The sequence below is a fragment of the Lemur catta genome, chromosome 15, assembly GCF_020740605.2.
Source record: "Lemur catta isolate mLemCat1 chromosome 15, mLemCat1.pri, whole genome shotgun sequence".
Lineage (NCBI taxonomy): Eukaryota > Metazoa > Chordata > Mammalia > Primates > Lemuridae > Lemur > Lemur catta.
In genome coordinates this window covers 30,824,290-30,840,842 of record NC_059142.1, presented here as the reverse complement: position 1 = coordinate 30,840,842, position 16,553 = coordinate 30,824,290, and the positions used below count along the sequence as shown (strand labels likewise).

Genomic DNA, 16,553 nt, shown 5'->3' with positions numbered 1-16,553 from the left:
TCCATGTGCAGATTACATTTAATACCACACTATTCACTTCCAGAATCTTCTCTCTTCTGGAAGGAAACTTGCTCTCCCATGTACTGAGTTAATCATATTTAGTTCCTGTTTGAATCACTGTACTATACAAATAGCAGAAAAATGAAAAATTACATTCAAATTTGGGTTGGATTTCTTTCTCTCTTTTTGACATTAGCTTTTAATTGATAAAGGAAAAGATGGTGGAGGAATGAGCATTTTTCGAGCACTAGCTGGCACTTAACAGTCAGGATATGCTAGGTGTATTCTTCTATGCATTGTATCCTTTAATCCTCTTAACAGTGTGAAAAGTAGGTGTCACTGGGCTCCTATTAGGATGGTATTATGATGGTAGTGGGCTGCATCTTGCCCCCAGCCATGTCTGTCTCCTAGAGGGTTCCCAAAAGAAATGCATGATCAAAAGAAGGAAAACTAGCCCTCATTATTAACTGGGGTTCTACATTCAAAGGCCTTTGAAAAATGTTAGTAAAGGGGGCAGGACCCTTTGGAGAACTCCTTTACCTAAGCTTAGCAGTCTGTCAGTATAAGCTAAATGTCACAACTAGTTAGTGCTTTCTGAGAAAAGGATAGTAAGGGCACAACTGCCCGTAGCAAAGAAAAAAGAGTGAGCAAGAGATGGCCAGCCAGAGAGTCTGTTTGTCTCATTGCTTGGTTCCCAGTGGTTTTAGCCACTGTTCCTTGCAGAGTGGAACAATAGCTTTGGGCTGGACTCTTACCACAAGAGAAAACAGCATCCAAGGAGAGGAGACTAAAGAGAATCAACAAGCCCCTTGGCAGCCCTGATACCTAACTCACAGTGCCTGTGGAAGGAATAGAAAAAGATGCTACATTTATCCTGTACCCTTTGCTCCTCTCAGAAATATACCCCACAGGGTGTGTTTGGAAGCCCATCAGTCCTCTTCCTTGACCTTAATCTTGATGCATAAGGAAAACAGAAAGAGATGATGAGATGAATTTGTTCCCCAGAGAGCAATGGTGGGTATCCTTGTCTAACCATTACACTTGGAGAAAGTGTTAAAGACGCTAAACTCATCAAGGTCATACTGTAGTAAAACTACAGAGCCAAGATACAGATGCAAGATTGTCTGGCTCCAAAGCCACCACCCACACACACCCATGCTGCACCATCTCCGCCTCCTTATGTTAGTGTAGTGTGCTGACTTGTGACAAGAAAGACATTTTAAACAGATCTTGATTTAGGTAGAACTCTACACTTTATCCATTTTAAAATAGCAGAATAGAAACTTAGTCCTAAGAATAAGTAGTTATCTCCTGGTGATTAGAAGGGTTAAAGAGTAAAAATAAGAAAATCTAACAATATAGCAGTGCTTCCTTTTACCCAGCCTCTTGGAGGACTGGGGTATTTGCCTCAGTTAGGTTTTTTGTTAGAACTTAACCCCATTCAGGCATCAAGACTTAGTTTTGTTTAACTGTTCTTGATGAAAGTCTTACTTTAATATGTGTTACATACTTCCCTGCCTTCTTATATGGAGGGCACTGAACAAAATCCTCAAGAACATCCATCGTTATACATCATTCAGTAAGGTCTCCAAGGGATGTAGCTGTATAAACCAGAATAGAGACAAAGCTGTCGTCTCTCGCACCTCTCAGTGTGCCTGTCCATCTCCTGTCCCCATTCTCCTTTTTTTCTCTACACCCTCTTCCCTAGGAGTTTCTTATTTGAAGAGGACAGGACACCAGATAATCAGGCTAATTTGAGTTGCTTGCAAATAGTTCTTGACTGTGGATCCGCAGGGGTGCTTATGTGAGCACAGAACTCAAGTACATAAGTTCTGGTGCAGGTGAATTTGATTACAGGAAGGCTATCTGGTGTAAGGAAAGAAGAGCATGGGCTTTGGACTTGGAGAATCTTTGATTAAAATGCTGGTGTCTCCACAGAATATCTGAACAACCTTACGCACATTTACATAACCTCTCTGGGCTTTAATCTCCACATTTATAAAATGGAAAGTATATTAGCACTTCATAAGGTTCCTGTTCAGAATGAATAAGCTTATGTATGTAAAGAGCCTACCATAGCATCTGACCCAAAATAGACACTTTCAGCAAAGGTTAGCCATCTTCACTCCCTCCCCTTGCTCTAACATTTTGGTGGGAGTTTCTTTATGGCTCCTAGCTGCATTCAGTTAGGCAATGTTGCCAGATGAGTAAAGTTTGCATAAGCAAACACCTGTGTCTTTTGGGACCTATTTATTCAATAGTTTTGGGTGTTCTTTAAATTTTTTTAATATTCATTCTCTTACTACCCCAACCAAAATTATGAGCCTGGATAGCATGTGTTAGCTTTTGAGGTGAGAGTAGTTCATTTGCCAAGTGGATGATACTGTGAAGGCAATAATTAACAAGTAATAAACTCAGATCTTTGTTTTTCTCACTTCTACTTAAAAAGACTAGTGACTGAAGTCACCTTCTCAGAACACCAGAGGAGGTGACAGTCTGTATACATATAACCTCTTCCCTGAAATTGGCATCTGTCACTGTCTTCCCAGAAATTGAATTGTTACATCTGATGGAAGCCAAGCCTCAGGCAAGGGAATAACTGCCAGTGCTGTCCCAAGGGAGACCAGACAAACATAGTCCTTCCTCACTGAATATTCTTATCCATCCACATGTCCATTGCACATCTAATAATACTTTGTCATCTACTTAAGTTCTGATGCAAGAGAAGAAAGCATTTTACCTGGTGTAAACAAATTTAATTAGTGTTGGCATTGCTAGAGCCAGTGTTTCATAGAATTAATAAACATCTCTGTGTGTGCCTATGTGTATATATCAATGTATGTATTCATGTATGCATGTGGGCAAGGTTACTCATTTGCTATCTGTATGTCTGTGTGTGTGTGTGTGTGTGTGTGTGTGTGTGTAAAATGTATCAGTGCATTGTAGGAAATTTTTTCTTATTTTTTCTTGAGAAAGAGAACTGCAGCACTGTTAAATTTAATGACAAAATGTCTGTTATCATGAGGATGCTATAAATGAAATTATCTGATTAACTTGACCATTTTTCCACCCAATTTTTTATCTTCCCTTTGAAATTGTACACTAGTACAGATTTATAGTAGCTTTTGGTATGATTCCACTTTAAAAATTCATATACTTCATATGTATGTTATATAGTATAACAAAATTATTATGAGAGTTTGTTAGTAAAACTGAATTTAAATTTTATAAATTAGATATAGCTTCTAATTGCTTTCATTGAACTCTATTATCTCTCTATTGAAAGATTCAGATTCACTGTGTTCAATGATCATACTTGTATTAATTCTCTACTTCTGCATAGTAAGTTTCTCCAAATGTTTACAGCTTAAAACAGCATTTATTTTCTCACTCAGTTTCAGAGCATCAAGAATCCAGGTGTGGCTTCACTGACTTATTCTGGGTCTCTCTCTGGGTCTCCTGGAGTTGTGGTGAAGCTGTTAGCAGGGCTAGGAATTGAACAGTGGCTCAGTGGGCTGGCCAGAATACTTGTTCCAACTCACTCCTGAGGCTGTTGGCCGGAGGCTTCCATGTCACAAACACACAGGGCTGCTCATGATACAGCAGCTGCCTTCCCCCAAAGCAAGGGACGAGAGAGACAAAGACAAGAGCTGCAGTGTCTTTTATAACCAGTCTCAGGAGCGACTAATCCACCATCACTTGTGTCATATGCTATTGGTCATACAGACCAACGCTGGTACAGTGTAGGAGGCAACTACACAAGAGTGTGAATACCAGGAGGTGTGGATCACTGGGAGCCATCCTAGAGGATGCTGCCAGATGCTGTTTCACAATGTGGGTTAGAATATATGTAATATAGATACATAATCCAGACATCTATATAAACAATACAAAATTTCAATGCGTGCTTTGAATGTTCCATTATACTGTTACTGATTTTTTCAAATAGATAAAATCATTTGTTTTTAAAAAGTTACTTAAAGTTGGCTTATAATTCTCCATGCATTCATTTAGGTTGATATGTCTTTATATCAGATCCTAAAATCTGAGATATTGTTCCTCATGTTATAAATCCTATTCTTCATTACATAGGAAGTATTATAAGAACATTACAAATGCATGTCAGTAGAACCTGGGGAAGTCTGCGTGACTTTTGAATAGAAAAAATGTTTCTTTCTAGAGCAAGGAAGGTAAATAGATTTCAACTCACACTAACTCTTTCAGTCAATAATGGCTGTCTCATGTGTTATTTTGAGAAAAATTCTGAGGCCATATTCAACTTCACTGACGTATGCCTTGATCAATTAGAGATGTCTGCCATGGTACAGGGGTGGGGAGAAGTAACATATAGGACACATGCCACATCTTTGCAATCCTGGTCTTCTAGAGCATATTGCTAACACAGGAACTCTGCCATTATGAACAGTAATAATGCAACTATTAGGTTGGAAAAACAAAATAAATAATGAGACCCCCTCCCCAAAGTTCTTATGAGATGTTCAGTATTTGAGAGCTTTGCTTTTTTGACTCTAAAGCATAACTAATTTCCAGTAGACATGATTTTTCTCATTTATCTCCAGTCTGAGTTAATTAATAACTGAAAGTGACTGTCTTGTACTTGGGGTAGGACAGCCAGTTAGGTCGTTCCCAAGTAGGAAAGAATGGAGCATAGCCTATATGTGAATAAAATTTATCATTGTCAGCCAACTGTATTAATTAAAAGCTTCAGTTATGTTGTATCATCTCATTTATAAACTAAAGAAAAAGAAAACACAAGAGAAGAATTTGAGGTTATGATTTCTTAGCCCCTAACTTAATTTTCAAGCTGAACCTATCTTAGGTAATTCTAATGTAATTAGAAATTAGGAAGATTGGAGAGAGGAGGGTGGAGGGGAAGGGATGGTTTCTGAATTGGAAATAAAAAGCCACTTACTTTTGGCTTTTCCTAAATCTTTGGCAGATTATTTTAGCTTCACTTTAGTGGGCACTATTCAGAGCCCTCGCTCTGAAGATCTCATTAATTTGGCTGCTTTGATTTATTCTACATGAGCGAGAAAATGTATACTGACAAACTAATAAGGTCTAAGGCTCACTTGATGAGGTGTTAGGGCAATTTCTATGCAACTGATTTCAGATTAGATAAGCAGAATGCACGTTAGGCACCTCACTATCTTTTACATGTGTAAGAATCCTGACGGAGCCTTTCATTCTTAATGAGACTATAATGAAGAAACAAACAGGGGACTTAAAAAAGGAAATATGGAGCTTTTTAATATTTTGCCCCCAAACACTTCTTAGCTATGAATATGTTGTAAGGTATTGAAATCACTAGATTGGATTTCAAAGCTGTAACCATCTATGTGATAGCTGGTTAAGAATATTCATTACCTAGTACAGTGCCTAGTATTCATAGGGACTAAATAAATATCTATCAAATGAATGAATACTATTGTTGGAAATCTGGGGAAGAAATTGATAGGAAAAAAATAAGGGCTTTAGCCTCAGACAGACCTGGGTTCTAATGTTCATGCCACCACTTTTGAGTGTGACCTTAGTAGTAGTAAGTTATTTTAATATCCTATACCCCCATTCTCATTCTAAAAAAAGCATAATAATTTCTATCTCCCCAGACTGTTTTGAGAATTGAATGAAATTAGAGGTGTAAAGCCCCTAGCAAAATACCTGCCACATGATGAGTGCCTAACAGATGTTATTCATAGTTCCCCCTGCCTCCCCTCATTTCATACTATTGCTGTTTGCCAATGGAGGAGTTTTAAATGACAGCATTTGCACAGCTGAAAATAGAAACCAGTAGCCAAAACCTCCCCTTATGCCACTCTCTGGCCAGTCAGAAGCCCTGTGATAGGAGCAGAGAGGTTGCATTGATCATGAGCCTGAGACAGCTTGCTTGAGATTTTCTATAAATACCTACAAAGAGGTGTAGGAATATGAAGTGCTGTATGAGAAATTGTCATTTAAATGAAAGGCCAGCCAGCTGGCTTGGGTTATTCAGAATGGCAAAACCCACTGAAATGAATAAAACATCCAGATCTAGATATACAACATCAAACTCTTTCCCCCTCCCTGCTATTTAACCAATGACAAGTATAACGTAGGCATGAGGCATATTTTTCAGCATTTCATTAGGGCATTAGGATATTAACAGCAAATCCTTTGGGATTGCATAAAGTACTTTGAAATTCATCACCTTCCTGGCATTTTACTTTTATTTAGCCAAATGGAGACTTCTCTCTGCCTCTAGTACCCTTTATTTAGATTTATTAACAAATATTAACTTTTAAGTCAAACCAACTTCCCTCCCAAATTTGGTTGCTGTATTAGTCTTCTAGGGCTGCCATCACAAAACACCACAAACTGAGTGGCTTAAACAACAGGAATTTATTTTCTCAGTCCAGAGACCCCCGAGTCCAAGTTCAAGGTGCCGTCAGGGTTGGTTACTGGTGAGGCCTCTCTTCCTGGCTTCTAGATGGCTGCTCTCTCTCTCTCTCTGTGTCCTCACATGGCCTCTTCTCTGTGTGCCCACAGAGCAAGAGAGATCTCTGCTCTCTCTTCCTCTTCTTACAAGGACACCAGTTCCATCAGAACAATGTCCCACACCCATGACCTGATCTAATACCAATTCCCTCCCCAGAGTCCCAATCTCCAAATACAGCCACATTGGGAGTTAGGCTTCAGCATATGAATTTGAGAGGGACATAGTTCCGTCCATACAGTTGCTTTTTTCTTAAATTACTTTCCATGAGATCTCTAGCAACTTCTTTTTTATCATATAATAGATTATCTCCATTATAATGTCCTGTTAATTTTTCATCCTATACAGTGACCAAATTTCAGGCAAATGGCAAGAATTAATCCAAATTAGTGCCTTTTCCTTAGGCCCAAGTCTTTGTGGAAGAAGCAGCTGAGGGGAGCGGGGAGTATGGTCAACAGAATAAAGTCCCTCCAACGATGTCCACATTCTAATTCCCAGTACCTGTGAATGTGTTAAGTTACATGATAAAGGAGATTAAGGTTGTAGGTGGAACTAAGGTTGCTGATCGACTAACCTTAAAATAGGGAGCATAGCCTGGGTTATCCAGGTGGGCCCAATCTAATCAAATGTATTCTAAACAGTAGAAGGGGGAGGCAAAAGAAGAGAGTCAGAGAAAGAGATATGACAATGGAAGCAGAATCCAAGATATGCTATGTTGCTTGGCTTTGAAGATGGGAGCCATGAGCCAAAGAGGGTGGGTGGGCTGGAAAAGCAAAGGAACAGATTCTCCCCTAGAGCTAAAGAAACGGAGCCTTGGCAACACTTTGAATTTAGCTCAATAAGACCCATGTGGGACTTCTGAACTATAGAACTATAAGGTGGTAAATTTGTGTTGTTTTAAATCACTAAATTTGTGGTAATTTGTTATTGCAATAGAGAACTAACACAGAGTTAGAGGTGGGCGTGGTGGGGAGAGGACAATGGTTATGGTGGACCCGGAATGTGTCAGACATGGACCTGGAGGATTTGTGCATGTTAACTCTTAATAAACTATTGAGACAGGTATTAATATTACATGTTTTATAGATTAGGAAACTGAAACTCAGAGTTTAAGTAATGTTCTCAGAGACATACCGGTAACCCAATTAGTACACGGGCAAGCTGGAATTTCAAACTGGGTCTGTGTGGTCTATATGGAACAATAATGACCCTGGTCTGTGTCTAAGTCCTAAATCTGCTACTGTGTGACTTAGCGCTCTCCAAGCCTCTACAGTTTCATCAGCTGTAAAAATTGAAGAGAAAAATCAGGCTTATGGGATTTGTTTGAAAAGCAAATTGGGCAATCAGTATCAAAGAATATTGTAACGTATGGATGCTTACCTGATGTGAAGCCTTATCCAGCTGCCACATCTGGGATTTGAATAAGTTTACATATCACTCCAGCTATTTAGAAATATTTATTTATTAACCACAATAAAAAATTGATCTAAAGAAAGAAATATTTATTTATTTAGAAAATAAACTAGTCAAAATTGTTAGAATTATCAAAATAATTCAATTACTACCTATCACCAAATATATGAATAGATCTTTGTAAGTTACTTGGATATGAGAATATTGGTGAGAAGGGCTAGTAGTACTGGTTATTTAGTCACTTTGGAGCTATTTAAATCTTTTTTCCTGATAACATTCAATTTCTATACATGTATTTCTGAATCATTTAGGATAATCCTGGACTATCACATCTGAAGAATGTTTTTTCTGATCCTCAATTATAATTAAACTTGTCTACCACTGTTGAATATTTTTACTCAGTGGTATAGCAATAGCATATACATCAGTGGAATGTATCCATGCATCAAACATTTATTGACCCCACTTGCTGTGAGCCTGACACTGAGGCTATAAGGATGAGTAGGTTTCTTCCCTGCCCTCCAGAAACAAACAGCCTACTGGACTAACATAGACATATTAAGAATTTGTTGTCACATGATGTAAAACGTATGGCTACTGGGGAAGCACAAAGCCTCTGGCTCAGGCTTCACATAAGTACTTTTTGTTCATAGTTGTTCATATAACAAAATTTGTATGAATTTTATGGCAAGTACTTTTAAAAAGATATAATAGCTGTAGACATATAATCTGTGATCAATGAATTAATCAGTCAATACATCTCCAATTAATTTCATCTTGTAAAGCTGAAGACCATCTTTCAGATGGTCATTTAATTCATCTAAGAGCCTTTCTATTAATACATATTGTTATTGAACCAACCCAGATAATAGAACCTCAAAGAGAAATTTAATATAATGGTTAAACTCTCAGAAGTCAGATTTGAATCTAGATCCTGTCTCTAACATGTACTAGTTTTATGACCTGGAGGAAGTTATTTCACCTTTCTTAGTATTAGTTTCCTCATATATAAAATGAGAATGTAAGTATAATTCTTTCTCACTTTTAAAATATACTGAAGTTCTAAAAGACAGTTAAATCCATGTAGTCACAAGTCCAAGGTGGCACCATTAGGAACAATCAATATTTGAAATTCATGAGAACTATAGAGGTTGATGGCGTATTTTTAATCTTATAATTTTTAACTATAATTGAAGGCTTTTACTTTATAACACTCTCAAGTGGCTTTAGCACTTATACACGACAGAGTCAGAAATATTAACAAAAAAACCTAAAGACTTTAGAGATGGATGGTCTCATAAGGAAACTCTCAAAGTCCCTTCCAGCCTTATGATTTTACAAATTCTTCTATAACATAATTAATATACTTATAATTTTATATTTTTAGTGTAATCAGTTTAACTTTGATAGAAAAATAATATTAGAATCAATATAAAATTGGGTGAAATTATGTTTAAATTTTAGTTTCTTTAAGGTTTTAAGAAATTAAGAAAAATATGTTTAGTCAGATGTTTATTAAATTTATTTTATTGGATAAATTAAGTAAAAACCTCCTGTATGACTTATAATTCTTACTATTTTAATAAAAACATTAAAAATTAAAGTAGCTTCTATATTTCATACACTTCCACTCACAAGTGGGAATTTAATATGGAAATTGGCAATGGTCTTATCAACTTGTTTCTAATTAAATTTAATATTCATTAATCTATATTCTGAAAGAGGCTTTTAATTATTGACATATTTAAAGTAGCATGAAAATATATATTTATTACCTATTTTGTGTGTTTTAGAAAGGCAGGATTTTTGATTTATAAAAGTTGTACATTTACTGGGAAGGTAATAGTCATGGCTTCCTCTTGAAATACTCTCTTCTTGAGTGATTTAGAGTGACACTAACTGCAGTAACAAACCTGTTTTCAGTGGCTTAACACTCACAGGTCAATGCAGGGGTTCCTGGTTGATGGGTGTGGCTTTTCTTTGGGTGGTGATTTTAAGGCTCCTTCTATCTCATGGCTCTACATTCCATAGGACCTGAGTCTTCTGCATTCAGTTAGTAGATGAAGAGTGAGAGAAGGCACTCCAGCTTCTTAAAACCCCTGACCTGCAAAAGATAAGCATCAATTCTGTCACCTTTCATTGGTAGAAACTAATCACATGCTCACATGAAGATGTAAGAAGAACTGGGAAATGTAGTCTTTGCCTAGGCAGCTGCCTCCTAATAACAACTATATGGTATGGAATGGAGAACAAATGTTTGGTAGACAACGCCAAAGAGTATTATGAGAAAATACAAATATACCAACTATATAATCCTATATATTTAATAATTGTTTATTAGTACCAAATAGTTCATTGTATATGTATCAGTGTCAGTAGTTCTTTGTTTTTTCTATATTTTTTTGTCCTATCATGATCAAAACCAGTATCAATTGTTAAGAGTTGCCCGGAGCTATAATCTGTGACTACAGAGCTGTTTCTTTCTTTGAAAAATTAATTACATCAGCTTTCGACCTGGCATGTTTTAGCATCATGCACTAATCAACAGCAATCCAGGCCTGTATATATAATTTAAAAAAATATAATTCATATTTTCCATATTTTTTTCCTCAGGAATTTTTAGTGTTCATCTTTTGTAAGTCTAGTAACAGCAATATTTCCCAATATTATGCATAAGTAATGTATTACTATAGCTTTAGATTCTCGTAATGCTATTTGATATCTGAGACCTAAAGATTTTTTAATTAATTGGATTTTTAAGATTTTCAAAAGATTATCTGATTTTCTTATAGAAAGTACCATAAATATATAATAGAAACAAAATTTGTCCTCAAGACTGTAGACATTTGGCTGAGATCCTCCTAATATTCAATCAGAGCCTCACTGGATTTCTAAATGCCTAATTATAAAATGCTCAAAGTATTCCGTGATATTTACAAAGTTCATTAATGGGACATAGTCATGTTGATTTTAGGGGCATATTTCCAAAATTATGTAAGAGAGGACTGCTTATATATCAGTGGGGACAAAATGCCTGTAATATTCTCTTAAACATATTTTGGAATGGATACTTCATATTACTAATCTGTAGTTATTCTCATAACCAGTGTTTGTGACAAGATTACATGCTGCCTTATCATGATTTGATTACTGCTTTGTAATTTTATTGACATGGTTTGCTTTGTGTTCTTACCTTCTATTAATAATTTGTTTTTAGTTGGGATTATTTTTAAGTACAAATCTTTAATTGCCATTACTACTCGCAGTTTATGGCCAGTTGTAAAATTTTCCAGTGCTTCAAAGTTACTGATGCCTGAAACAAATTATGTTAACATATTATTTACTTATTTGTCTGTGTTTTCTCATTCATATGAATACTATATACATAAGAATATTCCCCCCTCCAAAAAATAACATTGGAAGTTAATTACTTTGGGCTCATCACTCTGCAGTGTTATCTTAAACATAATAAAATAGTGCATGCAAGTCTTGCTGAATTTGCAAGGATATATAAATAGTGCCATCTACAATGGAAGATTAACAAAAGAACCTCTTTCATCATCACCGACAGTTATAAGAATGAATTTCTGCAAAACTAGTGCACTTTTTGTCTTTAAACCACTTTTTGCTTAACAGGCTGTCCTAAATTTTTATTTTGAAAGAAAGCATTTTGCTCCTTTAGCTAGGAGGTAAGAAACATAAGGAGAGTAATTATAATGGGATTTATATAATTCACTTACATTTCTTTGCCAATAAAATAAAGCATGTTCTCTTAGTTTTTTTGTAAGCTCTAAAATATGTCTTTCAATTTACTAATATTATTTGTAAAAACACAGAATGCTGTCATCTTCCCAGATCGAATATTATTGTTTTCCAACAACAGATTTGGCAACCATTCAGAGGCAAATAGTATTATGCTTTTTAGATTTTCAAATATATCTGAACTGCTGTTGATTGCTTTCCAAATCAGGTCAGATGCACTGTCTCTGCAGGAACATTTGCCAGAGGTACTGTATGTTCAAATGGAAGATTTTCATGTTTCATAGTCAGCTTCATTTATTTTCCAGACCTCTAAATTTTTTATACTAAGTAGCAATGTCTCCCTTTATGAACCATGGGGTCTTTATTAATTAAACAGAGTCAACAAGGCTGATTTTATTCTCTCTCCTAGAATTACCAACCACACAAATCAGAGAGGAAATATTTTCAATACTAAAATGTTCTCCAAGCCAGTAAATCTGGGATTATCTCATCATACCGATTATGTCAAAGCTCTTTAGCCACAGTGCTCACTAGGACATAAAATTGAATGGTATACACACAAATAGCCACATTCCAGAATCATAGGAAGAATCCTAAGTTTTTCTTACAATAATCAGAAAGCCCTAATTATCAATAAAACTAGCCATGATTATTTATTGAGTATCTGCTCTCTGCCAGGCACTTTGCATGCATTACCTGAGTTTCAGAAACACTGTGTCCCATTGATCCTGGATGTTTTTAACAAAGACCCAGATCTGAAATGTGTACTTGAAGCACAGAACACAGCTCTCTCTTAGCTCAGTTATACTTTTTCTAGTAAGTAGCTGTTGTAATTGCATGTTTGATGTTTAGGGATGTGGGTGTTTTTAGGCATATATAAAAAAGCATATTATGACTATTATATTAACCAAATTATAAGATTAATCAAAGTTTATGATATTACTTTTATATTTGGAATAAGATCATATGTTGATTTGTTGTTTAAAAGTGCTTAATGAATGAAGGTTACTGGCAAGGATGGTTTTCTGGTAGAACTTTCTGATATTCATTGTTCAGAGTCTGTAACTATATTTTTTTCTTAAACATTTGTTTTTTATTATTTTAAATTAGAGATATCATGGAATGACCTTATATAGACATTTATATTTAAAGCATGAGAATATTTATAAATAGTCAAATAGCAAAGCATGCACCTGAACTTATTTCTCAGGTAACTGTTCTTGTTTTTCCTTTTATCCATCCTTCCCAGTTGTGGAACATTATAGGGGAGGGAGGATTTGAAATAATTTAAATTACAGTCTCTTCTTTGGACTAATATATTATAAATGTGCTGACAAACATTAAGGTATATATATACATCAAGATTTTAAAATAAGCAAAGCTGTCTCATGCAGTTTTTTCCATTTATTTTAAACACATACTTTGTGCAGGACAATGTGTCCTCATTTCACCTTGCAGTGGCATTCCAGCCTTCTTATGTTACACTCATTAGTATTTCTTTAAAACCACTTTCAAGTTAGGCAGCTTTCCAGATTTATAAAGGCTTTGAAATGAAGTTAACCTGTTCCGAATCAAATGCTCTGGTAAATTTGGTCTCCATAATAAAAAATTCCATTAAACCATTTTAAAGAGATAATAGTAATGTGGATTATTGTCAAGAGAATAATGATTCTTTTTACCACTCAACCACACTCTGAGGTTTTAAAACTATGAAGATGTCTGGCCCTTGTCACTTTCACCTTGATTCTTAAACAATTTGAACTCTTTCACTCCATTCTGAAACAACTAGTAATCATCTTCCATTGAAAGATACATTTTTAATATTTAAACAGAGGAGCAGAACAATTTGTGTAGGGGCATATGAACAAAATTTAGCATGCAAGACTGAAAACAACCCAAACCAGTAATGACAATGGAACTGACCATTTGTACTAAGTCCAAAATTTTCAGTTATTGTGATCAATAGCCAATCAGTTTGCCATTCAGCCAAACTGAATGCATTTTTGTGATAGTTTCCAAATTGTGTTCTGTGGAACACTAGCCCTATGTATGTTGACAGGGATATGTTAGTTTGAGTAATATTGCATACCCTTGGGGACTCATTGAGCACGCTAGAGTATTAAAAGTTCTCAGAAATCCCACGGTAAAGAAACCTATTTAACTATGTTTGATCTAGTGAATCTCAAACTTATTTGACGATAGAATTCTATTCTTCACGTAAAATTTGTGAAAAGCTTTTGGGAACACACTTTGGAAAAGTGTTACGTTATAATGTAGGAGGTAGTTTCAGATCCACAATCCTATGTGACCTGTGGAAGTTCTGACCTTCAGATACGCTTGATCTAAGACAGGATGCTGCTTCTCAGGTTGAGTCTGGGTAGGAAAGAGGCTGGGAAAACTGATCAAGTGTGAATGAGGGCAGCGGGGTAAACCCAGGCTAGAAAGAGTATCCAAGGAGAAGAAACAAATCTTCACCCTGGTTCCAGAAGCTATCTATCCGGCACTTAGGATGGTGGTGGATTTAGGAGACTCATCCAGCTGAAGGCTAGGAGCAGGACACTAGGTGTGAGAAATACCATCCACCAGGTAGGAGCACGATCTTGTGATGTTGTTTCACCACTCCCTAGACATGCCCAATAACTGTTGTACTTCCTTCCACATCTCTGCTTGTGTTCTTCCCCTGAAACGCCTTTCAGGACACTAGTTGTTTGTTCTGAGAACATGTCAGGTACCATAAATTGAGAGATAAGAAACATATTTCCTGCCCCCAAGGAGCTTCATATGTAGTAAGAAGGCCTAAAAATAAACAGACATTCATAATATAGTGTAATAAGAGATAAGAGTATAGGCATAGATTGGAGGAATCTTGAGGGAGATTTGGTTCTTTAGAATTAATGTGAATCAACTCCTCAGGGAGGAGGATTGTGGCAAAGAAGATATTGTTGAGGCAGGCAGAAAACCAAGGTATTTCATACTGTAGAGTGTGTGTTTGATCCAGAAGACATGGGTTGGCACTGAATTTTTAGCATGTAAGTAATAGTGTATGATTTGTCATTTAGAAAGTTCTCTTGGCTGGAATGGAGGACAAATTAGAAAAGAACTAGAACAGGAGCAGGGAGACAAGCTATTTCAGCGACCCAGGCTATTGCACTGAAAAAGGAAAGGAAGACACTGAGTCCAGAGACGTCACAGCTGGACAATCATAGGACTTGCTGACTGACTGAATATCAAGTAAGGAAGAGAGAGGAGTCAAAGATGCCTTTGCTTGCATTCCTTTTTGCCAAAGAAGAAAGAGAGAAATGGTTTTCATTGAACCTTAAGACAAATCTAAGATTTGTTACAACGATCAAATCCAATTCTAACTGCTTCCTATCACAGGGACTGCAGTAGGGCAGAAGCAATGTCACCAGGATCAGTATTTGCATGGATGGGTAGAAAGACAATCTTTCAGATTCTAATTGTATTCCTTGTTCTTCTCAAGTCATGTAACACAGACTACATCCTGGATCCATCCCGTGATGAGTGTCCTGAATCTGTCTTGCTCAGAGGAGAATGAAGAGGATTGCTCTAGAGAACCTCCCGACCAGAAAAGTTGATGGTTTTCTATAGGAAACGGAGCTCCATGGTCTTCTGGCATCTCAGTCTACGCGGATGATGAGCAGAAACACATAACACCCAACTCTAGATGCAACAGTCTAAAATAGGAATACAACATACACTACTTAAAGTGTGAAGTAGATTCTGGATTTAGGGTATTTTTGTAAAACTTTTTGATATTACTGTATACATGTAAAAGAGAAATTACCACTACAGTAGTTCTTTAAGAATAATCTAGTTATATATTTTGAAATCACATATAATTTGATTTTATTATATATATACTTTTTCATATATAATTAGATCTTTGTAATTTTATATGCAGTTCTTCATGTGGTATCAGACAATGATGATTTTTATAATTGATATATTGAAAAATTATGTAAGCATAGTGAAACACTTCATCTATTTGATATTTTACTGAACTTTTATATTCATATCTTAGGAAAGTGATCTTAGCAAGCATTTGGGGGTTTAAGGATAAGATTTAGACATTTATCTCATGGGTTGCCAAATGCATCTTACATCTTTAATGGGGCTTTCTAATTTCCAAAATGCTTTCCAGGCCTCATTTTATTTAAACCATACAATATGCCCGTGAGGCTGATCTAGCAGGTATTTTTATTCTTGTTTTTCAGTTGGGGAAATAGCGATTTAGAGAGATGAAGCACCCTGTCCTGGGACTGAGACTCACACCTAAGTCTTCTGATTCCGAGTCCAGTCCCCCTTCCCCAGCACCCTGCTGTTCCCACAGAGGGAGGTCACAGCCCAACATGCAGGGCACCATGGTTCTGTTGATGCAGCTGGCTCTACAGCTGTGCATTCCACAGAGATTCAGAAGGCACTTCTTCACTCAAACATGGCCCCTCCATAACCCCACTGTTCTTCTCCTATAAACGCTTTCTCCTTCTGTACCCCCAAACCCTCACCAGGTAGGAGCACTGCCTTGTCATGTTGTTTCAACCAGCTTCTTTCAACAGCTCATAGTTTTCTAAATTGAAGGGAGTAGTTTGCCTTGCTTAGGTTGTCCTTGCCAGAAAGAGCCTTTGAGAGGAGTTGATGAGAAGAGAAGTGTCTTTTTAAATATTACTTCTCTGCTTGAGATAAGATGGAGGCCTGGAGCCCAACTAAAGCAGCCCCCAACACTGCTGTGCAAACTTAAAGCTTCTTAGAATACGGTGTAAGAACCATCAATTGAACCATTTTATAAATGAGTATGTATAGGAGTCCAGACAGTGAGTTCATGGCTGGGTCAAGATTAGACCTAGATCCTGAGTCTCCTGGTCTA

At 36.5% G+C, this 16,553-nt stretch overlaps 1 protein-coding gene across 1 annotated transcript in view; it reads left to right on the top strand.

Moving 5' to 3' along the window:
• STXBP4 (syntaxin binding protein 4) overlaps positions 1-15,561 on the top strand; it is a 143,064-nt gene extending 127,503 nt beyond the window's left edge. Inside the window, exon 18 of the mRNA XM_045525274.1 lies at positions 15,150-15,561. Within this exon, the coding sequence (XP_045381230.1) occupies positions 15,150-15,264 (115 nt within the window). The 3' untranslated portion in view covers positions 15,265-15,561. The remainder of the gene's footprint in view (positions 1-15,149) is intronic.
• Positions 15,562-16,553: the final 992 nt, after the last annotated feature.